Here is a 26,392-nt window from a genome sequence, read left to right on the forward strand (position 1 = left end):
GATGACTGATCTCCAGTAACCACATCCATCTTGCTTTGTGCTAGTTGTGACTCCAGCCAGTGGAGAGTTTCCCCCCCTGATTCCCATTGACTTCAGTTTTGCTAGAGCTCCTTGATGCCACACTTAGTCAAATGCTGCCTTGATGTCAAGGGCAGTCACATTCACTTCACCTCTGGAGTTGAACTCTCTTGTCCATCTTTGAACCAAGGCTGTAATGAGGTCAGGAGGAATGGTCCTGGTGGAACCCAAGCTGAGCGTCAGTGTACAGGTTATTGTTAAGCAAGTGCTGTTTAATAGCACTGTTGATGATCCCTTCCATTACTTTACTGATGATCAAGAGTAGACTGATGGGGCGGTAATTGGCTAGGTTGAATTTGTCCTGCTTTTGTGCACAGGACATACTGGGTCAATTTTCCACATTGCCATATAGATGCCAGTTTGTTTGCTGAACAGCTTGGCTAGGGGCGCAGCAGGTTCTGAAGCATAAGTCTTCAGTACTGTTGCTCGAATATTGTCAGGACTCATAGCCTTTGCAGTATCCAGTGCCTTCAGCTGTTCCTTGATATCATGTGGAGTGAATCGAATTGGCTGAAGACTGGCAATCTGTGATGCTGGGGACCTCTGGAGGATGCTGAAATGGATCATCCAGTCGGCACTTCTGACTGAAGATTGTTACAAATGCTTCAGCCTTAGCTTTTGCACTGATATCCTGGGCTCCTCCATCATTGAGGATGTGGATTTTTGTGGAGTCTCTTCCTCCAGTGATTTGCCTAATTGCCCACCACCATTCACAACTGGATGTGGCAGGACTGTAGAGCTTGGATCTGATTCATTGGTTGTGGAATCGCTTAGCTCTGTCTGTCATTTGCTGCTTACGCTGTTCAGCGTGCAAGTTGTGCTGTATTAAAGCTTCACCAGGTTGACATCTCATTTTTAGGTATGTTGGATGCTGCTCCTAGCATGCCCTCCTACACTCTTCATTGAGCAGTTATTTGAAACAGAGGGAATAAATGAGTAAATAACTGAATTCCTACAAATACGTACAGAACTCCTTTCTCATGGCATATCTTAATAGACCAAGGGTGGAGGCATTGCTGTATCTGTAATGAGCAATAATATGTATCAGGTAGTTGAGATTAATGCGGGTGAGCATGTTGGGAGTCATAATGTGAAATATAAGTTCACAGGGCATTAAAAGCAGCATCACTAGTTGATGTAGCTTTTTTTGAAAAGACACTGCAATTCTTGTTTTATTTCTAGGTATAGACTATTAAAGATGGGAGCTAATGATTGGTCTGTATAAAATCTAGGTCTACTTGTCTGCATGTTGTATAGCACACCGTTGGAAGGATTTATAGAGGGGACTATACTGTTTTTTGAATGTTGCCTTGTATGATGAACTAAGGGTAAAAGTGAACCTTCTTTCATTGGAACAAACACGATGACAACAACAATTTGCATTTATATAGCGCATTTAACACGATGATTCATCCCAAGGCGCTTCATAGGAATATTTTAAAATAAAGTAGGACACCAAGTCACATAAGGGGATATTAGGTCAGATGCAAAAAGTTTGGTCAAAGAGGTGAGTTTTACGAAGTGTCCTAAAGGAGGGAAAAGAGGTGGAGAGCCAGAGAGATGTGGGGGTGGGGTGGTGGCGGAATTCCAGAGCTTGCGGCTTAGGCAACTGAAGGCATGGCCTCCGATGGAGCAATTACGCTTGGGAATGTCCAAGAGGCCACAATTAGAAGAGTGCAGATATCAGAGGGTTGTGGGGCTTGAGGAAGTTAGAGATAGTGAGGGGCAAAACTATGGACGGATTTGAAAACAAGGAAGAAAGTTTTAAAACCAGGTCATTGGTTGACTAGCTGAAGGTGGCTGATATTACAGAGGTGGTAATAGGTGGTCTTAATAGTGACACAAATATGAAGTTGGAAGCTCATTTTGGGATCAAATGTGACGAGGTTGCAAACAGAGTGATTTAATCTCTGTTGCCAGGGAGAGAGCTGGTGTCAATAGCTAGGGAACAGAGTTTGGAGCAGGAACAGAAAACAATTATGGAGCAATATGGCGATGTTTTGAAATTGTATAAGGATGGGATTGGAAGGATGGAAGCAGATGATTTCCAGTCCAGGGTAAAGAATAAGGAGGAATTGTAAACCTAGGTTAAAACAGAGATTTGGAGCAGGAGAAACACTTTGAAACAAAATTGAGCCTCTGAAATTCACTTGAGGTTAATTGTTGAGACAGAAACTCAGTGTGGATGTTAGTCCAGGACTCAGGAGTAATAATCCAGTAAAATAACCATTACAGTATCATTATTATTTGTTTAATTTCATAGGATGGGGAAAATAAACCCCAATGTATAATCTTGGAAATGTGTGGCTCTACAATCATTTTTCCCTTTGTTTTTCCCTGCCTACCTCCCATCATTTTTCCCCCCCGCTTCTAATTAAATTGCAGGTTAGGAGCAACATATTATTTCTTAAGTGGTTTTGTACACCTCTGGGTTTGTTTTTGTCTTGGAAATAACGATTGTGTGTTCCTTGTCTGCAAGGACGAAGTTCTTTATGATGGACAGTGCCCATTCACTTTGTTGTAAAGTAACAAAACGTGCTGAGGAGCTTCAAAATAAATGGTTAATTTGTGTCCATTCCATTTCCTGCACCACTTTCCGACTCAGTAACACAATACCATAACCGTTGTCCTCACCTACCCAATCAGTCTTTGCAGAATGCATCATCCTCTGTCACTTGCATCACCTACCAGCATGATGATACCACCAAACACATCTTCCACTTCCTCCCTTTCAGCATTCTGAATGGACTATTCTCTCAACGATACCCTGGCTCAGTAGACGATCACCCCCTCACCTTCTCTCAGAACCTTCCCAGGCAAGTCTTGAAGGTGCAACAACTACAACTTTATCTTCTCCCTTCTCACCATCCAGGGCACCAAACACTTCTTCCAGGTGAAACAGCAGTTGACTTGTAATTTTCAATTTAACATATAGCGTTCACTGCTCACAATATAATCTCTATATTGTGGTAATCAATCGCAGATTGGGTGATCACTTGGTGGAACATGTTGATTAATCCCCACATTTATTCCTGCACTCCTGGTAGCCTGCAATTTTATATCTCCACTTGACTGACCTCTGTCTTATGCCTCCTACACTTCCTGTGAAGCTCAAGGAACAACACCTCACCATTCGTTTAGGCATTTGAGAGTCTTTGAGACTTGATATTAAGTTCAATGATTTCAGATCATAACCATTGCTTCTATTTTTTTTAATTTTGTTTTTGTTTTGAGTTCTTGAATGGCAGACGTTGGTTATGCTCTGCCCCATTGCACATCCTCTAGAATACATCTTTTGTTCAATAAAGCCAGGACATTCTGGAAATACTCAGCTGGTCTGGCAGGATCTGTGGAGAGAGAAACATCTCAGGTGGATGATCCTTTGTCAGAATCCACAATGCTTTTCTCTTATTTTTTGTTTCTTGTTCTATTACCCCATCCCCTTTTGCCTTGGTCCATCACCACTTTTGTCATTTTAATCTCTACCTTCCACCCTATCACAGACTTTTGCTTTGTTTCTGCCCCTCCCCCTGCCCTCGTCCTTGTTTAAAGCATTCTGGATCTCTAACATTTTCTCATTCTGGTCAAATGTCTTGAAAAGTTAACCCTGCTTCTTTCTCTACAAATGCTGTCTGAGCTGCTGAGTATTTTCAGCATGTCCTCTTTTCATTTTAGCCTTCCAGTATCCACAGTATTTTGCTTTTATTAATTTGTCACACCTTTATGTCCACACTAACTAGAAATGACACCCCCTTAGTAGTTATATTTACTAAAACAACTTGTTTTTATATAGCCACTCCAATGTAATAAAATCACAAAATCATGAGGGGGCCAAGCCCAGTAGGTAGGGAGAAACTGTTCCTGCTTGTAAAAGGACTGAGAACGAGAAGGCACAGATTTAAAGTGATTTGCTAAAGAAGCAAATGTGATGTGAAAAGAAGCTTTCTCACAAAGCAAGTAGTGTGAGCCTGGAATGCACTGCCTGGAAGTGTGGTGGAGGTAGGTTCAATCGAGGCATTCAAGAGGGCAATGGACGATTGTTTCTATTCAAATAATGTGTAAGGGTACAGGGAAAAGGCAGAACAATGGCACAAAATCATAATGCTCATTTAGAGAGCTGGTGCAGACATCATGGGCCGAATGGCCTCCTTCTGTGCCACAACAATTCTGTGATTCTATGATTCACTTCATAGGAGTGTTATGAAGCAAAATTTGACAAAGCCACATAAGGCTATATTAGGCCAGATGGCTAAAAAACTTGTTCAGAGGTAGGTTTTAAAGAGCCAATGTAGGTTAAAGAGCACAATGGTGACGGGTGAAAGGGACTTGGTGTGAGTAAGGACATGGGTTTGATTTATAACATCAAGTTTATGGTGGTTAGAGTATGGGAGGCTAACCAGGTGTACGTTGGAATAGTCAGGTCTAGATGCATCAAACACACGTAAGAGGGTTTCAGCAGCGGATGAGCTGACACAGGTCTGGAACCGGGCAATGTTAAGGAGGTAAAAATAGGAGACCTTAGTGATGATGCAGATCCTAGATTGGGAGTTCACCTTGGGGTCAGATATGACGCCAAAGTTGTGATCAGTGTGGTTCATCCTCAGGCAGTTGCCAAGGAGAGAGATGCAGTCTGTAGCTAGAGAATGGAGTTTGTATTGGGCTCAAATACCATGGTTTTGGTCTTCCCAATATTTGGAGAAAATTTGTGATTATCCAGTACTGGATGTTAGACAAGCAACAGTGATATAGTTGGGTGTCATAAGCATGCATGTGAAAACTAATGCTGTTTTTTGGATGACATTGCCAAGGGGCAGATCCTTCGAGACACCGAGAGGCAATGGTGTGAGAGTGGAAAGAAAAACCATTGCAAATGATAGTCTGGCTATGATTAGATCGTTAAGAACGGACCCAAGTGAATGCAGCCCCTTTCAGCTGGATGACAGTGGAGAGACATTGGAAGAGGGTGGTATGGTCAACTGTATCAAAGGCTGCAGACAGTTCAAGAAGAGCAAGGAAGAATAGTTTCATTCTGTTGCAGTCATGTAGGATGTCATTTGTGACTTTGAGAGCTGTCTGGTATTGTGGCAAGAACAAATATACTATTTAGGTGCTGCTCTTGAGAAGGAAATTTTTAACTTTTGTGTGCTCGCATAATTCCCATATCCTCAGTTATCTTAGGAGTTATCCCAGGTTGGTGGTGAGACACCAGCTTAAACCACGGCAGTTTTGGTACTAAAGCTAGTGGGTATGGAATCTCAATTTTGCCCATCTTTGTTATCCTTAATCTTTTTTGAACTGATATTCGATTTTCTCGTTTTTCACCTCACCGAGCTTGGCAATAGGAAAATGTCTTAAGTTTCATGCTTTTTTGTGAACCCTATAGGACTCCAGTCAAAGCCAAGCTGTTCAATCATGAATCATAATTTGGGTGTTGATTCAAGTTGAGATTCTCATGTGCAACTTTATTAAATGTCTTCAAAATCCAAATAAGTTTCTGTCCTCAACCTTATTGGTTAATCTCATGGTTTGGCAGGGCGAATGCTGAAAGGATGTTTCCCTTTGTGGGTCACCATTTAAAAAGGAGTCTTCCATTTAAAATGGATTTGAGGAAACAATTTTCTCTGGGGGTCATGAGTCTTTGGAACTCTCTTCCCCAGAGAGTGGTGGGGGCAGGGTCAATGAATATTTTTAAAGCTGAATAAGGTGGCTTCTTGATAGACAAGAGACTCCAAGGGCATAGGAATAGGAGGCAGGAAAGAAAGTGGAATTGAGGTCACAGTCAGATCAGCCACGATCTTATTCAGTGGTGGAGCAGGCTTGTGGGGCCAAATTGTCGGCTCATGCTCTTAATTTGTATGTTCGTAGTCCAGGAAAAGATTACAGTGATGACATTTTTAGAAGTTGTGTAGAACCCCTGTTGGGGGTGTAGGTGGTGGGGTTAGAGGGGTGTCGGGGCATGGTCAGTTAGTGGGGGGGGGTGTGTGGTTGGGGAGGGTGGGGGCTAGTTGAGGCCTGACATATTCGGGGCAGAGTGGTGTCCAGTAGGTTGGGGGGCGGGGGGTGTTGGGGGTGGTGGCTCAGTAGTTTAGTTGCTCAGGAGATAGAATTGGTTTTAATCCTTTAACATTTCCTGGGTAACTCTTCTGCTACCTTAGCCTAAACCATCTGAAGTCTCCGACTTTAAATTGCTGTTTCGGAGGGTTCCAGGCGTAGCGTAATTGCCCAAATGGAAGTTGAAACTTCCTAGGCAATTCCCATGTAGTCAGTGCACGGGGACTTCTGAGTGATTACCCAGTGCATCTTCCAGGGTACCTCTGGGGTATGACCATCCAGAGAAAGGAAGATTTGGGCTCTAAGACCAGAGGCAAGGGTACTAGTTAGAGTCCTGGATGGTGTCTCGTTTCTTGGATTGTTGCAGCTACAGTCATCCAGGTAAGTATTCCACTACATTCCTTTTTTTGGCCTTGCAAATTTATAGGTTCTGAGGGAGTCACTAATTTCTGAGAACGAAGTTCCTGACCTGCTTTTGGAGCCATTATGTTGATACGTTTGCTAAGGTCCTGGTGAATGATGTACTTCACATTGAATTCAAGAATTGCATTGAAAGTTAAGCATTCAAATGTGACTTAATTAGCATGCCTGCTGAGTGTCAGCTTGAAACCATTTTCCCTGATTCCTAAGAGTAGCTGTTCCTCGAGCAAAATTTTCAACTCATTGATCCTGACCATATTGTGCTTATCACAGATACGGCGATGGTGTTCTCTGAACCAGCTGCATGGTCAAAAGTTAGCTATCCTTGTAGTCAATCATTACAGTAAAGAACTTGGAATTCACTGAATGTTGTCTGTTTCTGCAGCTGAAATTGCCAGATTATTCTCAATATTGCTGTAAGGCGTGGATGCCATTTATGTGGACAATTCTTAGTTGAAGAGAAAAGTCAACATGGCTTTGGCCGGCTGTCCAGACTCTTTTCTACACCATCCCTACTATCAGGTTGGGCAATTACTTATTTATATTTGTTGGTGAAATATTTTATTCTATACCCTTTTATTTACATATGCATTAGTTAATAATTCTGGATAGTGATTATCTAATCTCAGTTCTGTTAATTCCTAGTCATCACCATTGCAAGTTTGGAAGAAAACAGAGCCCCTGTGATTGAAATATCACTGAAGCTGTGATTTCAAGAGAAACTCTGCAAATTTCTCCATAACTTAAAGCACTTGAATTCAAAATCTACCCTGATCATTCTTAGTTGAGCCCTCTTCAATAAAACTTTGTTTGAAGGTATACTGCCTAACCTTCCATACAGTATTCCTATATGGCTCTCGGACTCTAACTAGATAATGGAAGTTTGGGAAACATGTAGACAATAATGGCCACATCATAATTGGGAAGGACAAATAAGGCATAACCCACAGTAATAAATTGGTTAAAGTTGATTTCAAAGGAAAAATAAACTGAAAAATGTGGGGACTAATGGACATAGAACAACAGTGGGAAGCACTTAAAACAATGACAGAGTTTGTGGGGAGGGATCCCATGAAAAAGCAAGAGCAAAACTAGCCAGTTATGGCACACCGTGGATCAATAAAGAAATACAGGTAAAACTGGAACCAAAGGAAAATATATACACTAAATGCATAAACAATAAAGGCAAGAATTAGAATATCAATGTAAAAATATTCAAAGAAAGCAAATAAACAATTAGGAAAGCATAGAGAAACAATTAAATGATCAAGGAATTATAATGTATTATATGGACACAATGAAAATCAAGAGAGGGATTGGGACCACTAAAATATTAGCTCAATTAATTTGAGACCTGATATCATAGATTTTTCTAGCCAAAGGTTTTTAAGGGATGTGCAGCCAAGGCAGGTAAGTGGAGTTAAGATACAGACACATGATTGCTTACCTTAAAGGTAATGGAGTAATGGCAGAATTATTAACTACTGAGGCGAAGTAACGATTTAATAGGGAGACACGATGTTAAGAGGAGACCAAAGAAGATATAAAGAGATTTGAGATAGAAAGTAGGACGATAATTGATTAACGAATTGTATCTGAAGAGAATAATAGCCCAGATCCAGATAAGTAGCCTGGGTGGACAGTGAATGACCCCTTGTTCTCATTATCACCCCACCAGCCTCTGCATTCAAAGGATCATCCTCCGCCATTTCCGCCAACTCCAGCATGATGCCACCACCCTGACACTTTCAAATAGCATTATAGGAATGAAAATGTTGCTTGTAATTGCATTTCAGTAATTCCCTAAGAACCATTGGAGAAAATGTCTTGTTGTCTTTAACCATGAAACTATGCAATACAATCCCTCACAAATGGACAAAAATGGTTTAGATAACTCTCAACTTGCAGCTGCTATAGTACATTTTGGAAGGCTTTGTTTGTTTTGTTATACAGTTATACATGTGCCTAGGATGATGCCACCACCAAACACATCTTCCCTTCACACCCCTGGCAGGATTCCGCAGGGATCGTTCCCTCCGGGACACCCTGGTCCACTCCTCCATCACCCCCTACACCTCAAACCCCTCCCACGGCACCTTCCCATGCAACCGCAGAAGGTGCAACACCTGCCCCTTTACTTCCCCTCTCCTCACTGTCCAAGGGCCCAAACACTCCTTTCAAGTGAAGCAGCATTTCACTTGCACTTCCCTCAATTTAGTCTACAGCATTCGTTGCTCCCAGTGTGGTTTCCTCTACGTTGGAGAGACCAAACGCAGACTGGGTGACTGCTTTGCAGAACACCTTCGGTCTGTCCGCAAGCATGACCCAGACCTCCCTGTCGCTTGCCATTTCAACACACCACCCTGCTGTCATGCCCACATGTCTGCCCTTGGCCTGCTGCATTGTTCCAGAGAAGCTCAATGCAAACTGGAGGAAAAGCACCTCATCTTCCGACTAGGCACTTTTCAGCCCTCTGGACTGAATATTGAGTTCAGCAATTTTAGATCATGAACTCTCTCCTCCATCCCCACCCCCTTTTTGATCCCGCCCCCTCTTTTTTTCCTACAATTTATATAAAATTTTCTTTTCCCATCTATTTCCATTATTTTTAAATGTATTTCCATCCATTGTTTTATATCTACCTTTTAACCTATTTCGATTCCTTCACTCCACCCCACCCCCACTAAGGCTACCTTGCTTGTCCTGTTTTCTACCCTAAATTAGCACATTCCTTAGATAATATCACCACCTTCAACACCTCTTTGTCCTTTTATCTATGACATCTGTTGGTTATTTCCACCTATCACTGGCCTTCTATCCAGCTCTAACCTCCCCCCCCCCCGCCCTACCTTAAACCAGCTTATATTTCACCTCTTTTCTATTTTTACTTAGTTCTGCTGAAGAGTCATACAGACTCGAAACGTTAACTGTGTTCCTCTCTGCATATGCTGCCAGACCTGCTGAGTTTTTCCAGGTATTTTTGTTTTGGACGGTGAATGTGATCCCTATATATAAAAGGGAAATGCAATAAGTCCGGGGAGCTATAGATCAATTAGCTTAATGTTAGTGGTAGGAAAGATAATAAAATTCCTCAAAGATGTGTCATAACATCTAAAAACTGTAAATAGTAATGGACATGGGTTCTAAAAGGGAAGGGGGAGTGTGGACAAGTGGACATAATCTTAAAATCACCAGGCTATTCAGGAGAGAAGTTAGGAAACGCTACTTCACATGGCGATAGAAGTGTGAAGCAATTTCACAAGCAGAAAGCGCTGGCTCAATTAATTTGAGATCTGATATCACTAGATTTTTCTAGCCAAAGGTTTTTAAGGAATGTGGAGCCAAGGTAGGTAAATGGAGTTTTTTTTTTGCAAAAATATACTTTATTCATAAATCTTCAAAAACATTTCGAACCATTCAAAATCACCATTACAAAAATACAATCAGGTTCAACTTTTACAACATGAATCACAAGGTGTACAAACAATGAATATTACAGTCATTGGCAGACACTCATTTTAAGCTGTACAGCCTGAGGGGCTCTTTACAGTTCCCAGCCCCTCAGTGCACTGTGGCAGAAAGGTCTTAGGCAGCGACCCTTCCCCAAGGTAGGTAAATGGAGTTAAGAAACAAAAACAGAATTACCTGGAAAAACTCAGCAGGTCTGGCAGCATCGGCGGAGAAGAAAAGAGTTGACGTTTCGAGTCCTCATGACCCTTCGACAGAACTGAGGACTCGAAACGTCAACTCTTTTCTTCTCCGCCGATGCTGCCAGACCTGCTGAGTTTTTCCAGGTAATTCTGTTTTTGTTTTGGATTTCCAGCATCCGCAGTTTTTTTGTTTTTATAAATGGAGTTAAGATACTGACCAACAATTCTCATTTAATGCTGCATGGCCTACTCACGTTCCGATGTAGCTATAAACTGATCTCTTGAGGTACACATTTCAATTTTAAAATGTTGAATACATATTGCATATACAGTAGGACTGTTCCCAAAACCTGTTTTTTCATATTACTTGAGAAGTCATCAGACCTGAGTGATGGAGATTCCAGGAAACACTGCTGTTTGTTAATTCAGTCATGGTATTCAGGAACTCTAATTGGTGATTTTTATACATTGCAATATTTAATTTGTATTTTGTACTAAAATTAAAACTGAAGAAACAAAATAAATGACAGTTAATACCCTTTTACTGTGGCAAAATATCAGAAAAGTATTCAAATTGCTATCACTACAATGCATTCTGGTATTTCAATTTTAGAATTTTGAGGGAAATTTTTGAAACAAGAGTGCCCTCTGGTGTACTGACCAACATTGTCATTGTAAATTTTAAATTAGTGTAACATTTTGTTTGCTGTATGTTGTGTTGAAATTCAACTTTGTCAAATTCCTAATCACCCTGGACTGCATTAAAACATATTCACCTTTCTAGAGGATGTACTCACCAAATCAGATCTTCTGTTCAAACAATATTAGTGGTTGTCCAACGTGTATATGTGTGAAAGAACGGGAGACTGGATTATGCGATCTTTGCTCCACTTAAAGAAAGGTAGTGCAATTACTGGGATTATCTTCAGCAAAAAGCCCGACAACATGTTGTTTGCTCACACAACTTTTCCAAGCCTTTGCTTGTTACAAAATATTTGAGATTCTGGCACAGGTGAGGTATGTTCCTGCAAGGGAGAAAGGTAGGGCATGCAAAGCCAGAGTTCCCTAGATTACAAAAGAGGGAGTAAGTTGAAACAGAAAAAGGGTGCATATGACAGATGTCATGATGTTATGGTGATGCAAATAAAAACCAGGCTGATTGTAGAAAGTTTGGAGGGTGAGTGATAAAGGACATAAGAGTAGCAAAGGGCGAATATGGGAACTGACTGACCACTAATCCAAAAGTCTCCTACAGGCATATAAATAGTAAAATGATGGTAAGAAAAGGAGTTGGGCTGATCAGAAACTAAGAGGATCTTCACCTGGAGGCATATAGGGCATTGCTGAGGTACGAAATGAGGACTTTGTATCTGTCCTTACCAAGGAAGAAGACACTGCCAATGTCATAGTGAAAGAGGAAGTAGTTGAGACACTGGATGGGCTAAAAATTGATGGGACGTATTAGAAAGTCTGGCTGCATTTAAGGTTGTTAAGTCACCAGGACTGAATGGGATGGTGGAGGAATAAGGGTAGAAATTGCAGAGACAGTGGCTATAATCTTCCAATCATCCTTAGAGGCAGGAGTGGTACGAGAAGACTGGAGAACTGCAAGTGTTGCACGCTTGTTCAAAAAAAGTGTGCAAGGATAAGCCAAGCAATGGTCAAGTTTAACCTTCGGGACACAATAATTGGTGGGTAACACCAAATTAACACCAAACAAAGATGAGACACAAGTAACAGTAACTTGGGCAAGTGCGGGGGAGTTGAGGAAAGCTGGCGCAAATTTGTTAAAAGGCAAATCATTTTTAACATGATTTGAGTTTTTTATTTGGTAACTGAGGGTAATATGGTTGACATGTAAATGGACTTCCACAAGGCATTTAATAAATAAAAGGATTGCCAACAAAGTTGAAGCCAATGAAGTACAAGGCACAGTTGCAGCATAGATATGAATTTGGCTGGGTGATGGGAAACATTATTGGTGGATAGTTGTTTATTGCACTGAAGGAAGATATATAGTGAGGCTCTCGGAGTTGGTGGTACTATTATTGCTTTTCTTGATGGATATTAATCACCTTGACTTGAATGCACAGGACACTACTACAAAATTTTCAGATGGTGCAAAACTTGGATGTATTATGTGCTGTGAGGAGGATACTGATAGAGTTCAAGAGGACATGGACAGACTGGTGGGATGCACAGACATATGACAGAGAAAATTGAATACAGAGAAATATGAAGCAGTAAATTTTGATAGAATAAATCATGAGGCGATATTACGCCAAGGGCACAATTCTGAAGGAGGTTCAGAAACAAATGGGCAAATGTGTATACATCATTCAAAGTGGCTGAGCAGTTTGAGAAAGGGGTTTAAAAGACAAACGGCATCCTGAGCTTTATGAATAGAGGCAGAGGGTGTGAAATACAGGAGACTTTCCCTGGAGTACCGTGTACAGTTTTAGCCTCCTTACTTTAGGAGGGATGAACTTGCATTGGAAGCAGTGCAGAGAAGGTTCCCACGTCTGATTTCTAGGATGAAGGGATTGTCTTATGAGGAAAGGTTGAGCAGGTTGGGCTGAAACTCATTGGAGTTTAAAAGAATGAGAGGTGTGATCTTATTGAAACGCAAGATTCTGAGGGGGCTTGACAGGATAGATGACAAGGATGTTCCTCCCGTGGAGAAATCTGGAATTTGGGCACAGCTTCAGAATAAGTGGTCTTTTTTTAGGGTTGTTGGTCTTTGAAATACACTCCCCTGGAGACCGGGTCATTGCATATATTCAAAGCTAACTTAGACGAATTTTTGATCAAGGGAATCGAGGGTTATGGGGGCAGGCAGAGAAGTGTAGTTAAGGTCACAAACCTACCATCCATGGCCTTATTGAATGGCAGAGCAGGCTTGATGGGCCAAATGGTCAATCCTGCTTCAATATTTTTTGTACTCTTTCATGGGATGTGGGCATTGCTGGCGAGGCCAGCATTTATTGCCTAACCCTAATTGCCTTCAAGATGATGTTGGTGAGCCATCTGCTTGCACTGCTGCAGTCCATTGGTGTAGGAACACCCACAGCACTTTTAGAAAGGGAATTCCAGGATTTTGAGCCAGCAACAGTGAAGGAATGGTGGTATAGTTCTATGTCAGGATGGTGTGTGACTTGGAGGGAACTTGCAGGTGGTGCTATTTCCATGCATCTGCTACCCTTGTCCTTCTAGGTGGCAGAGGTTGTGGGTTTGGAAGGTGATGTCTAAGGAGCCTAGGTGAGTTGTGGCAGTGCATCTAGCACATGGTGCACACTGCTGCCACTATGTGTCATTGGTGGTGGGAGTGAATGTTTGTGGATGGGGTGCCAATCAAGTGGACTGCTTGGATGGTTTTGAACTTCTTGAGGTTTGTCGGAGTTGCACTCATGCAAGTGGAGAGTATTCCATCACACTCTTGACTTATGCCTTGTAGATTGTGGACAAGATTTGGGGAGTCGGGGTGAGTTACTTGCCACAGAATTCCCAGCCTTTGATCGGCTCTTGTAGTCACAGTATTTACATGGCTGGTCAAGTTCAGTTTCTCGTCAATGACAACCCCCAGGATGTTGATGGTGAGGGCTTCAGTGATGGTGATGCCACTAAATGTCAATTGTAATCTTTATTCTTTGGGAGGTGATCTTATGATGATGACCCTTTTATATATTATTGGCTCAGGCTCGACTGACATATTGTGCCCAAGTCTGGAGTCAAAACTTGCGGAATGATGTGAAAGTTTTTGAGAGGATGCAGAAAAGATTTGTGTGGTTCTATGGTGAAGGACTTCAGACGAGAACTAGAAAACACTTTCTGTTTGGTAATGGCATTAAATCAATGATGACAAGAAGAAAAACTTTTTTGCACAGTGAGTGATTAGAATCTGGAACAAGATCATAAGAAATAGGGAGTAGTAGACCACTTGGCCGATCGAGCCTGTTTGCCATTCAGTGTGACTATGGCTGTTCTTGGGCTTTAGTTCCATTTTCTTGCCTGCTCCCCTATCGCCCTTAACTCCGAGACACCAAAAATCTGTCGATCCCAGCCCTAAATATACTAAATGATGGAACACCCACAACCCTCTGGAGTAGAGAATTCCAAAGATTCACAACCATTTTGAGTGAAGGAATTTCTTCTCATCTCAGTCCTAAATGATTGGCCCCTTAAAACTGTGCCCCTGTGTTTTAGATTCCTCAACCAATGGAAACAATCTCCCTGTGTTCATCCTGTCAAGCCCCTTCAACATTTTGCAGGTTTCAATGAGATCACTTCTCATTCTTCTAAAATCCAGAGAAAATAGACCCAATTTACTCAGCCCCTCATCATAGGACAACCCTGCATCCCAGGGACCAATTTAGTGAATCTTCACTGTACCGTCTCCAATGCAAGTATATCCTTTTGTAAATGTGGAGACCAAAACTGCACAGTACTTCAGATGCAGTCTCACCAAAACCCTGTACAACTTGAGCAAGACTTCTTTATTCTTGTGCTCAAATCCCCTTACAATAAAGGCCAACATGCCATTGCCTTCCGAATTGCTTTACCTGCAGGTCAACTTTCTGCATTCCTTGTACCAACACACCCAAGTCTTCTGAATATCAACATTTGCAAGTTTGTCACCTCTAAAAAAAAAAAAAAAATTCTAGTTTTTAAAATTCTTATGACCAAAGTGAGCAACTTCACATTTCGCTATATTATACTCCATCTGCCATCTTGTTGCCCATTCACCTAACCTGCCTTTATCTCTTTGCAGCTTCTGTACTCCTTATAGCTTTTCTTTTCACCTAGTTTGGTATCCTCAGCAAATTTAGATATATTACTCCCTGTCTCTTCATCCAAGTCATAAATATAGATTGTAAATAATTAAGGCCCCAGCACTGATCCTTGCAGCACTCCACTATTCACAGCCTGCCAACTTGGAAAAAGTTCTCCTTATGCCCACTTTCTGTTTTCTATCTGTTAACCAGTCTTCTATCCATGCTAATATATTACCCTCAACTCCACGAGCCCTTCTTTTCCCTGTTAACCTTTTGTGCAGCAACTTATTGAATGCCTTTTGGAAATCCAGGGATACTATGTCTGCTGGTTCCTCTTTATCTACCTTACTAGTTACATTCTCAAAAAACTCCTAAATTTGTCAAACAGGATTTCCCTTTTGTAAAACCATGTTGACTTGTTCTCATCCTATGATGCTTTAAGTGCATTGTTAAGACTTTAATAATAGATTCCAGCTTTTACTCAACAACTGTTAGGCCAGCTGGCCTGTAGTTCGCTCTCTTCCTTTCTTGACAAGTGGTGTAACATTTGCCAACTTCCAATCTAGTGGGGCTGTTCCTGAATCTAAGGAATTTAGGAAAATCATAGTTTGCTTATCCGCTATCTCTGCAACTATCTCTCAGAACCCTAGGGTATAGGCCATCAGGTCCTGGAGATTTGTCAAATTTTGGTCCCTTAAGTTTTTCCAGTACTTTATCTCTGATATTAATTTCTCTAATTTCCTCACTCTTTGGCACCTAGGTTATCATCTATTTTTAGAATGGAACTTGTGTCTTATACTGTGAAGACAGACACACAATGTTTGTTTAAACTGCCATATCCTCATTCCCCATGATGATTCCTCCTGTCTCTGCTTCTAAGGGACCAACATTTACTTTAGCTACTCTGTTCCTGTTTATATACTTAAAAAAAAAACTCTTGGAATCTGTTTTTATATTTCTGGCTAGTTTACACTGATTCTAATTTTTCCATTTAAATCAACTTTTTGGTGGCCCTTTGCTGGTTTCTGAAACACTTCCAATTCTCAGACTTCATACTGTTCTTTGCAACATTATAAGCCTTAGTCTTTTAATACTATCCTTCACTTGCTGAGTGAGCCATTGCTGAGTTTTTGTTCTTCAATGTAATGTATTTTCCTTGAACATTTTGAATTGTTCATTCACCTCTTTACCCAAGTAACCTTGGCTAGTTCTCCCTCCATACCTATGTAATTGGCTATGTTTAAATTTAAGATTTTTGTTTGCAATTGGAATATGTCATTTCTCCCAGCAGTGTTTTCTGATTCTTGCTAATCCTAATTTCCACCCATACTAATTCTACCACATGATCTTCAGTGACCAGATCCTTTCTCACTAATGTCATTGCCATCTGTTACCATAAGGGCCACCCCTCCTTGTAGCCATGTTCCTGTAATGACAATTAGATCTAAATCATTTACCTCTATTTGTGCCACTAACTCATCTATCTTATTGCAGATGCTTCATGCACTGAGATAAAAAAAACCTTGAATTTCACTTTTTACTTCCCTGCAATGACATTCGCTGATGTCCATTTTTTGTTTAAATTCCCTGTCCCTTCCTGTCCCGCTCTGCTTGTCTTTACCCACATCACTATACTGCTCCAATACCTCGACTTTTGTGGGTTTCTAAGTCTCCTTCACCTGAATCCTTCCCACCCTACCATTAGTTTAAAGTCCTGTCCGCAAACCTAGTTATACAATTCGCCAGGATGCTAGTCCCAACTATCCATCCCAGCAGAATAGCTCTCTTTTCCCTGAGTACGGATGCCAGTGCCTCATGAATCGAAACCCCCTTCTTCCCATACCACTCCTTTGAGCCATGCGTTTTTTGTGATCTGTTTAACCCAATGCCAATTGGCACGTGGCTCAGGTATCAATCCAGAAAACTGCTCATAGACTTGAATACAACCAGTGAAATCTTCAAATTATTAGTATATTATACACTTTTGAAAGATAAAGGAGCAAAACACATGCCAACTAACCTCTCGCTGTTCGTGGCCCCGCTGCTCCTCTTGCACTGTCTTGCTGTTCGTGGCCCCGCTGCTCCTCTTGCACTGCCTTGCTGTTCGTGGTCCCTCTGCTCCTCTTGCATTCTCTCGCTGCTCATGGCCCTGCTGCTCCTCTTGCACTCTCTCGCTGTTCATGGCCCTGCTGCTCCCCTTGCATTCTCTAGCTGTTCGTGGCCCCGCTGCTCCCCTTGCATTCTCTAGCTGTTCGTGGCCCCGCTGCTCTTCTTGCACACTCTTGCTGTTCGTGGCCCTGCTGCTCTCTTTGCACTTTCTCGCTGTTCGTGGCCCCGCTGCTCCTCTTACACTCTTTCACTGTTGGTGGCCCTGCTGCTCCCCTTGCACTCTTTCGCTGTTCATGGCCCCGCTGCTCCCCTTCCTCTCGCTGTTCATTGCCCTGCTGCTCCTCTTCCTCTCTCTCACTGTTCGTGGTCCTGATGCTCCTTTTATATTCTCTAGCTGTTCATGGCCCCGCTGCTCCTCTTGTACCCTTAGTGTACTGCAGACAGAAACAATTGGAGCTTGCAAAAGGGAATTGGATAAAAACCTGAAGAGAGAAAATTTGGAAGGCTACGGGAAATTGTGGCGAGCTAAGTTGCTCATGCAGAGAGCTGCTACAGACACAAGGCTATAACCATTCTGAGATTCATTCTGTATGGAATGAGCATATCAGTTTTCAACAGAAAAGTTAATTGATTGGATGACTTTGAGGTAAGAGATGGCTCAGTGAATACTGCATGAAGCAGTTAGAGGCCTTAAACAAGAAAATGCTGACAGCCGGAGTGGTGCATAAGTAATCACCCATAGCACAGCAGTGAATGGATTGAATATATTGTCTATTATAAGTCAAATGTAATTCTGAAAAGTGGTATCTAAAGCCAAGGAAATGTTCTGATTGCCAAGAGAAGAAAGTTTGTGTTTACTTTGCAGAGCATTGTTAGGTTTGCTATGGATGTGACTGTCAGAAAATTTGCTGAGTGCTTTGTAAGGCAACATTAGAAATCTATTTGTAGTTGAGTATGTGAACTGTCACAGGCAATGGAGGAAAGCTGAGAGTGACTTGGTCAGATGACAGCAATAATAAAAACAAAAAAACTGCGGATGCTGGAAATCCAAAAACAAAAACAGAATTACCTGGAAAAACTCAGCAGGTCTGGCAGCATCGGCGGAGAAGAAAAGAGTTGACGTTTCGAGTCCTCATGACCCTTTGACAGAACTTGAGTTCGAGTCCAAGAAAGAGTTAAAATATAAGCTGGTTTAAGGTGTGTGTGTGGGGGGCGGAGAGAGAGAGAGGTGGAGTGGGGGTGTGGTTGTAGGGACAAACAAGCAGTGATAGAAGCAGATCATCAAAAGATGTCAACAACAATAAAACAAAAGAACACATAGGTGTTAAAGTTAAAGTTGGTGATGTTATCTAAACGAATGTGCTAATTAAGAATGGATGGTAGGGCACTCAAGGTATAGCTCTAGTGGGGGTGGGGAGAGCATAAAAGATGTTTTTTCTTTATAATGGAAATAGGTGGGAAAAGGAAAATCTATATAATTTATTGGAAAAAAAAAGGAAAGAAAGGGGGAAACAGAAAGGGGGTGGGGATGGGGGAGGAAGCTCACGACCTAAAGTTGTTGAATTCAATATTCAGTCCGGATGGCTGTAAAGTGCCTAGTCGGAAGATGAGGTGTTGTTCCTCCAGTTTGCGTTGGGCTTCACTGGAACAATGCAACAAGCCAAGGACAGACATGTGGGCAAGAGAGCAGGGTGGAGTGTTAAAATGGCAAGCGACATGGAGATTTGGGTCATTCTTGCGGACAGACCGCAGGTGTTCTGCAAAGCGGTCGCCCAGTTTACGTTTGGTCTCTCCAATGTAGAGGAGACCACATTGGGAGCAACGAGTGCAGTAGACTAAGTTGGGGGAAATGCAAGTGAAATGCTGCTTCACTTGAAAGGAGTGTTTGGGTCCTTGGATGGTGAGGAGAGAGGAACTGAAGGGGCAGGTGTTGCATCTTTTGTGTGGGCATGGGGTGGTGCCATAGGAGGGGGTTGAGGAGTAGGGGGTGATGGAGGAATGGACCATGGTGTCCCGGAGGGAGCGATCCCTACGGAATGCCGATAGGGGGGGTGAAGGGAAGATGTGTTTGGTGGTGGCATCATGCTGGAGTTGGCGGAAATGGCGGAGGATGATCCTTTGAATGCGGAGGCTGGTGGGGTGCTTGTCCTCACTTATCACCCCACCAGCCTCCGCATTCAAAGGATCATCCTCCGCCATTTCCGCCAACTCCAGCATGATGCCACCACCAAACACATCTTCCCTTCTTTTGTACTTTTGTTGTTGTTGACATCTTTTGATGATCTGCTTCTATCACTGCTTGTTTGTCCCTACAACCACACCCCCACTCCACCTCTCTCTCTCTCTCTCTCTCTCTCTCTCTCTCTCTATCTCTCTCTCTATCTCTCCGCCCCCCACACACACACCTTAAACCAGCTTATATTTCAACTCTTTCTTGGACTCGAACTCAAGTTCTGTCGAAGGGTCATGAGGACTCGAAACGTCAACTCTTTTCTTCTCCGCCGATGCTGCCAGACCTGCTGAGTTTTTCCAGGTAATTCTGTTTTTGTTTTTGTTTTGGTCAGATGACATGCTGGCATTTAGTTGTATGGGAGCCCACAATCAATTTGGAAGGAAAGATGACCTTAATTGAAGGGGAAAGGCAGCCACAGAGGATGAATTGTAAGGCACACCATGTGGAATTCTGAAGAAAGCAGAGTGGTGCAGCAAAAGCATGTTGGGCCCATAAATGAATGAACCAAAACTTTCTCTGCCATGGCATTAACTTTTCTTGTTAATCATTCAGTTGATCTCCACAATAAATGCAGCAAAATGGAAAAATGGTGTGGAGTAATGGCAACATGTCGATAGGTCATCTGTTTTAAAAGTGCAGATAGTCTTACATGAGGGCGCAGAAGAAAAAACTGGCCAAGTGGATTTGTCACAAGCCGGGGGTACTGTTGGCGTGCGAATTGAATTTGTTCAACTGACTGCAACACTTTTTTTTAAAACAGATTTTGCCATTGTAATTTCAGTTGGCTGATAAATTTGCTGCTCTTGACAACCAGTAAGAGGACGGCAGAAATTGGCTTGTGCCACTGAGGCATAGCTGAGGTACGAAATATGTAAATTCATATCTAATTTTACCAAGACCGAAGATGCTGCCCAGGCATGGTGAAAGCGGAGTTAGTTGAGATACTGTATATGCTAAAAACTGGTAGAGAAACTATTGGAAAGAAGAGCTGATAAGAAACCAGGACCGAATGGGATATATCCGAGGGTACGGAGGAAAATAGGGGAGGCAATTGCAGAGGTACTGGCTATAATCTTCCAGTGCTTCTCAAATAGTGGGATGATGCCAGAAGACTGGAGAATTGCAAATGTTACACCCTTGTTCCAAAAAGGTGTAAGATCAGAAGAAATAGGAGTAGGCTATTTGGCCTGAAGAATGTTTTTTGCAGCAAGTCGTTAGGACCTGGAATGCCCTGCCTGAGAGTGTGGTGGAGACAGATTAATTGTGGCTTTCAAAAGGGAATTGGTTAAGCTGCTGAAGAAGAAATTGCAGAGCTTTGGGGAAAAGGCTGGGGAAGTGGTAGCAACTGAGTTGCTCTTTCCAAGGACCCACATGGACAAGATGGGCTGAATAGCTGCCACTTTTGCTGTAAGCATACCATGATTATATAAACTTCACAACCAAAAATTATTATTTTTATGTTGACTTTTTCCTGCCAGCCGCAGCTTTCATTGGTTCAGTGCACTATACGGGAGATAATTTAGATATGAACTCGGAGCAGGAGTAGACCACTCGGCCCCTCGAGCCTGCTGTTTCATTCAATAAGATTATGGCTGATCTGAATTGTAACCTCAACCCCACATTGCTGCCTACCCCTGATAACCTATCACCCCCTTGTTAATGAAGAATCTATCTAGCTGTGCCTTAAAAATATTCAAGGACTCTCTTCTTCAAAAGGAGGTAGAAGCAGAGTTCTCAAGACTCACAACACTTAGATCGAGGAGAATTTTTTTCTCTGTGTATGGTGGAGGCAGAATCAATGAAGGCTTTCAAGTGGTTATTGAATGATTGTTTGTTTTTAAGCAATCTGCAGGGTTATGGGGAGAGGGCAGGAGAATGGCACTAGGTGAAATGCATATTCAGAGAGCTGGTGCAGACACGATAGGCCGAATGGCTTCCTGTGTTGTAACAATTCTGTAATTCTGTAATCTCAGCCTTAAATGAGCAGCCCCTTATTTTTAAACAGTGACCTGTAGTTCTGGATTTTTCCACAAGAGGAAACATCTTCTCCACATCCATCCTATCAAGACCCCTCAGGATCTTAAAAGTTTCAATTAAGTTGCTGCTTACTCTTCTAAATTCCTGTGGATACTAGCCTAACCTGCCCAACCATTCTTCATAAGACAACCCGCCCATTCCTGGTATTAGTCTAGTAAACCTTCTCTGAACTATTTGTAACGCATTTATATCTTTCCTTAAACAAGGAGACCAGTACTGTATACAGTACTCCAGATGTGATCTCACCAGTGTGCTGTACAACTGAAGCATAACTCCCTAGTCTTGTAATCAATTCCCCTCACAATAAATGATCACGTTCTGTTAGTTTTCCTAATTACTTGCTGTACCTGCATATTAACCTTTTGTGATTCATGCAGTAGGACACCCAGATCTCTGAATCTCTGAGCTCGCAATCTTTCACCGTTTAGATAATTTTCTTTTTTATTCTTCATGCCAAAATGAGCAATTTCACATTTGTCCACACTGTACCCCATTTGCCAGACATTTGTCCACTTACTTAACCTACCTGTGTCCCTTTGTAGCCCCTTTATGTCCTCTTCACAATTTACTTTCCTATCTATCTTTGTGGCATTAGCAAATTTAGCATCTATCCCTTTGATTCCATCATTCAAGTCATTGGTATAAATTGTAAAAAATTGAGACCCCAGCACTGGCCTCTGTGGCACACCACTCGTCACATCCTGTTAACCAGAAAAGACCCATTTATGGCAAATCTCTGCTTCCTGTTAGCTAGCCAATCTTCTGTCCGTGCCAATATACTACCCCCTACACCATGAACTTTTATTTTCCACAATAACCTTTGTTGTGGCACTTTATCAAATGCCTTCTGGAAATCTAAGTACATTACATCAACCGGTTCCCCTTTATTCACAGCACATGTGACTCCTAAAAGAACTCCAATAAATTGGTTAAGCATTAGTTATAAATCCTTTCTTCCAGAATTGCAGAGGTGACCACAAAGTGTTTAATTTTAAATATAAAAATATCAAGTAGCCATTCTGTTTATGCTGGAATTATGCTGTTGCTAATGGGCATTTTAACATATGAATTTCAAAAAGTTAGTGACAATCTTCATTATGCTGCAACAAAACAATTATTAAGCTGAGCAAGTATTTTCACTTGTGATTGGATTTTATTTTTATTCTTTGCCATTTACTCTTTTTGTCTATGCTTTCCACTATTTCTGTGGTAACATCTTGAATTGTTGTTGGTCACAAACCTTCAATTTTAAGAACAGAAAATGCTGGAAATGCTCAAGTCGGGTGGCTTCTGTGGAGAGAAAAACAATTCATGTTTCAGGTTTGTGACCTTTGGGTCACGGATTTAATATGTCAACTCGGCTTTGAACCGTTGGGAGAAAAAAACAGCAAAACCAAAGTTCTGCAGGCATGTGTGAAGTTTTGCCTTAAGCGTTTGTATTTTTTTATGTTGATACAGCTGCAGCAGCTTTTCTGTTCCTTGCATAACCATTGATTTCTGTCTTGAAACCTGGCAATTCTTGATCTGTTACCAAGATTATAATAATCAGTGTGGTTCCATTTCTATTTGATCAATTTTGGTCAGATGTAAATTACGTTTAAGTCGATTGGTCTGTGCGTAACATCTGACTCTGCTGGACTGAAAATTATGGATTTTTTTTCTACATTCTGTCAAAAAAAGGCTGCAGTTTTCCATGTATAGTTCACTACCATGCACTCTATTCAGCCATTCATTCTCACGAAAAAGAGGAATGAAGGCCTGTATTTCGACTTTTTGGAACACAGAACTTAGGAGCAGGAGTAGCCACTTAGCCCCTTGAGCCTGCTCCGCCACTCAAGATCATGGTTGGTCTGGTTGTTTTCTCAACTGCATTTTCCTGTGTGCCCCCCATAACCCTCGACTCCCCTGTCCACAAAACATTTAATTCAGCCTCAAATAAATTCAATGACCCAGCTTCCACAGCTTTGAGGAAGAGAATTCCACACATTAATGACCCTTTGAGGGAAAAAAAATGTCTCATCTCCGTCCTAAAAGGGAGACCTCCTACTCTTAAACTGTCGCCTACTTCTAGTATCTCTGACGAGGAAACATCCTCCTGGTATCTGTCCCATCAAGCCCCCACGGAACCTTGTGTTTCAATAAGATCACTTCTCCTAAACTCCAATGGATATAGGTCCAACCTGTTGAATCTTTCTTCATAAGATAATATCTGCCTGCTTTTCAGTATGGCTGATAGGTATAGATGCATCCTAGAAAATTACGTACAATGTACATGTTGACTCTGTGCAATCACAATTTAACTTCGCTGCTATGGGCAAAATATGAACCCAAAGCCAGATTTTTGATTGGTTGAGAGCTTCAAATTAATGATTTAAGAAGCAATTGGATACCATAGAAAATTTAACTAATGAATTTAATTATGATGGTGCATGTGTTTTATTATTCAAGTTTTTGAATGAAAAAGTGCTGCGTAGGGAATATTTTCAGAAAGCATTTTTGTTTTTTTGTGGGAACTCAGTCACCAGGTTGTGTAGTACTTCAGCATAGAGAAAGCTATTGTAAATGTGGTTACAACAATTTATAATACACATTGCCTTAAGGCATGATAAAAAATGTGCCAACAGGAAGTCACCCATATGTTGGATTTTGAATAAAATATTAATTATGACCTTATTTTCCATGCTGTGAATGGTGATTTGGTGCTTTACTGCAATCGGCCTTATGCTTGGTCATGGACAATATATTATGAAGAAAATGACTTAATGTGACTGAGTAAGTCAGGTTGTGTTTTTCCATAGTATTTGGGGATCTTCACTGGTATTTTGTATTTTTAGCATCAAATTCCTTGGTTTCACTTTTTCTCTCTCTTTCCCCCCGACCCCCCCCGGCCTTTCTCTACCACCTGCCCCACCCACCCCACCAAATCAGTGGTTGATGTGTGTTTTGGTTATGTCAGCACACCATTTAATTTCATCCTCCTTTTGAAAGATCAGAATGCAAAACAATACGGTAGGCAAAGCACCAGGTGTTCAGCATTCAATGAAATGGGAAGGTTATGGGATTCAATTGCATTCAGGTGGGATGTTAGATGATAGTACTCATGTCCCTGGGAATTGGGAGCAATATGAAGGTAAAATAAGCAAAATTATTTGGGCCATTTGGTTTGCTTTCACCTTGCCTTTCTGAGAAATTTGCATTTTCAAAGAATTGCAATCAATAACTTTATGAAATGTCAATCATATGTAGGATGTAATGTAGGACAAACTTGAATCACTTAATGCACAAATTTGCCAAATGCTTATGTTCTGAAAGGGTTTTCTAGATGTCCTGCTGCATAAGCATAGATTTCAATAACTTGGTTACGGTGCTAGGGAGTCTTAAAATTATTTTTGTGCTTCAGCTGTTTGGCTGCGTTGAGGTCACTATCCTCATTTTTATTTGCTCCATGCTGTTTGTTCGATATTATGGACATATATTTTTTGCCCCTCATCCAGGAGCTATCCATGGACTTGTGCACATGTGTTCTGCATCCAGTTACGATTCTACTTACTGTGGGGGGGAAAATAACTGCATTTTTATGAAAGCCGGTTTTCCTAAGCTGTGGTATTGTTGTTGGAAAAAATCTCTAATTGCACAAGCAGTGTTTTTAAATGGTTGCCCTTTTTATGAGCAGCATTATATGCAATTTCTCACCCCTGAACCAGGGGACTTTGTGGAAGCATGTTTTTGTTTTGTATGTGCAATGAGTCATGTTGTTAATGCACTTAGCTGAAATTATAACAAATGTATTGTGATATGATTCCATCCTAAAATGTTGACTCCATCACTGGAAACAACACTGGGATATCTGGTTTATGTGTCAGAGATATAAAGTACATTTTTAAATCTGGTTATGCATTTGATTTTTGCTTTCCATTTCAGGACAATGTTGACCGGACATCTCATAGGCCTAGAGAAGAAATTGGACCCAGTTTCCAAGCTTCCTGCAGTCGTAATTCACCTAACCATCAAGGTTAGTCTTTGCTGTTTAGTTATTTCTTTAAAATCCCTCATTCTGACAAGGGATTATCAGTGTTGTATAATAAAATTTTTGGGACATTGTGGTGGAGCTGAGCATTCCTCAATCAAGTTTTAAAATAAAAATGTTTGCATCAATCATGCTCTTTAACATAAGCAGCTGAGGAAACTGGTCAGTAGTTGGTTGGTTTACAATCCCCTTGGTTTATGGTCAGAGTTGGAACTCATGCATCTGATGGGATGAAAACATTTTTCAGTTGCATTCAATACATTTGTACACCTGTACCTGAGTAACAGTATTCTGCACAAACCGATAACATCACCTAAAGAGCCACCTAAAGGGTAACAGATCTAGCAATTAGAGGAAAAAATAGATTATCTGGATGTTAGTTTTGGTTCAGTGATAAGACCTCAGAACAAGGGAACATAACTTTTTAAAATTTGACCTAAGCCAGTTAGTAGTGAAAATGGGAAGCACTTTTTTCCCCTTGAGTAGTGTACATATGGTGCTATTTCCCAAATGGCTGTGATGCTGGGCCACTTGAAATATTAAAACTCTGATTTTTTGTTGTTGTTGTGTAAGGGTACGAAGGGATAGGAAACAATATGAATAATATAGTTGAGAACCAGGTTGAATATAAAAAGTTCAAAGGGGAAGAGAAAAAGAAATGAGAAACAGAGTATGAGAAGAGCTTGGCAGTTGACATGGAAGAGAATCCAAAGGTGTGTTTCTGCGTTTAAATAGCAAAAGGGTGATAAAAGGAGTTGCACAAGTTTGGGATCAAATAGGAGATTTATGCATGGAGTTCGGGGGCATGGCTTTGATGTAAAATGAATACTCTGCATCTATCTTTACCAAGGAAAAAGATGCTGCCAATGTCATAGTGGAAAACATGGTATTAAGTAGGCTGGCTATATTGTCAAGTCGCCAGGGCCGGATGCGATGCACCCAATGATACAGAGTAAGGGTGGAAATTGCAGAAACATTGGCCATAATCATCCAACCCTCCTCAAGTATTGGGGTA

The 26,392-nt window shown here is 41.4% G+C and overlaps 1 protein-coding gene across 6 annotated transcripts in view; it reads left to right on the top strand.

The window, feature by feature from the left end:
* grb10b (growth factor receptor-bound protein 10b) overlaps positions 1-26,392 on the top strand; it is a 275,478-nt gene that overhangs the window by 97,472 nt on the left and 151,614 nt on the right. For 3 of the 6 annotated variants that reach the window (XM_041183630.1, XM_041183631.1, XM_041183632.1), the window contains exons 2-3: positions 6,935-7,071; positions 25,272-25,362. In XM_041183630.1, the coding sequence (XP_041039564.1) occupies positions 7,021-7,071; positions 25,272-25,362 (142 nt within the window). In that variant the 5' untranslated portion in view covers positions 6,935-7,020. Of the gene's footprint in view, positions 1-6,934; positions 7,072-20,094; positions 20,174-25,271; positions 25,363-26,392 lie in introns of those variants that run through there. The other 3 variants (XM_041183636.1, XM_041183634.1, XM_041183633.1) reach the window with 2 other exon arrangements.

The sequence above is a fragment of the Carcharodon carcharias genome, chromosome 3 (assembly GCF_017639515.1).
Source record: "Carcharodon carcharias isolate sCarCar2 chromosome 3, sCarCar2.pri, whole genome shotgun sequence".
Classification (NCBI taxonomy): domain Eukaryota; kingdom Metazoa; phylum Chordata; class Chondrichthyes; order Lamniformes; family Lamnidae; genus Carcharodon; species Carcharodon carcharias.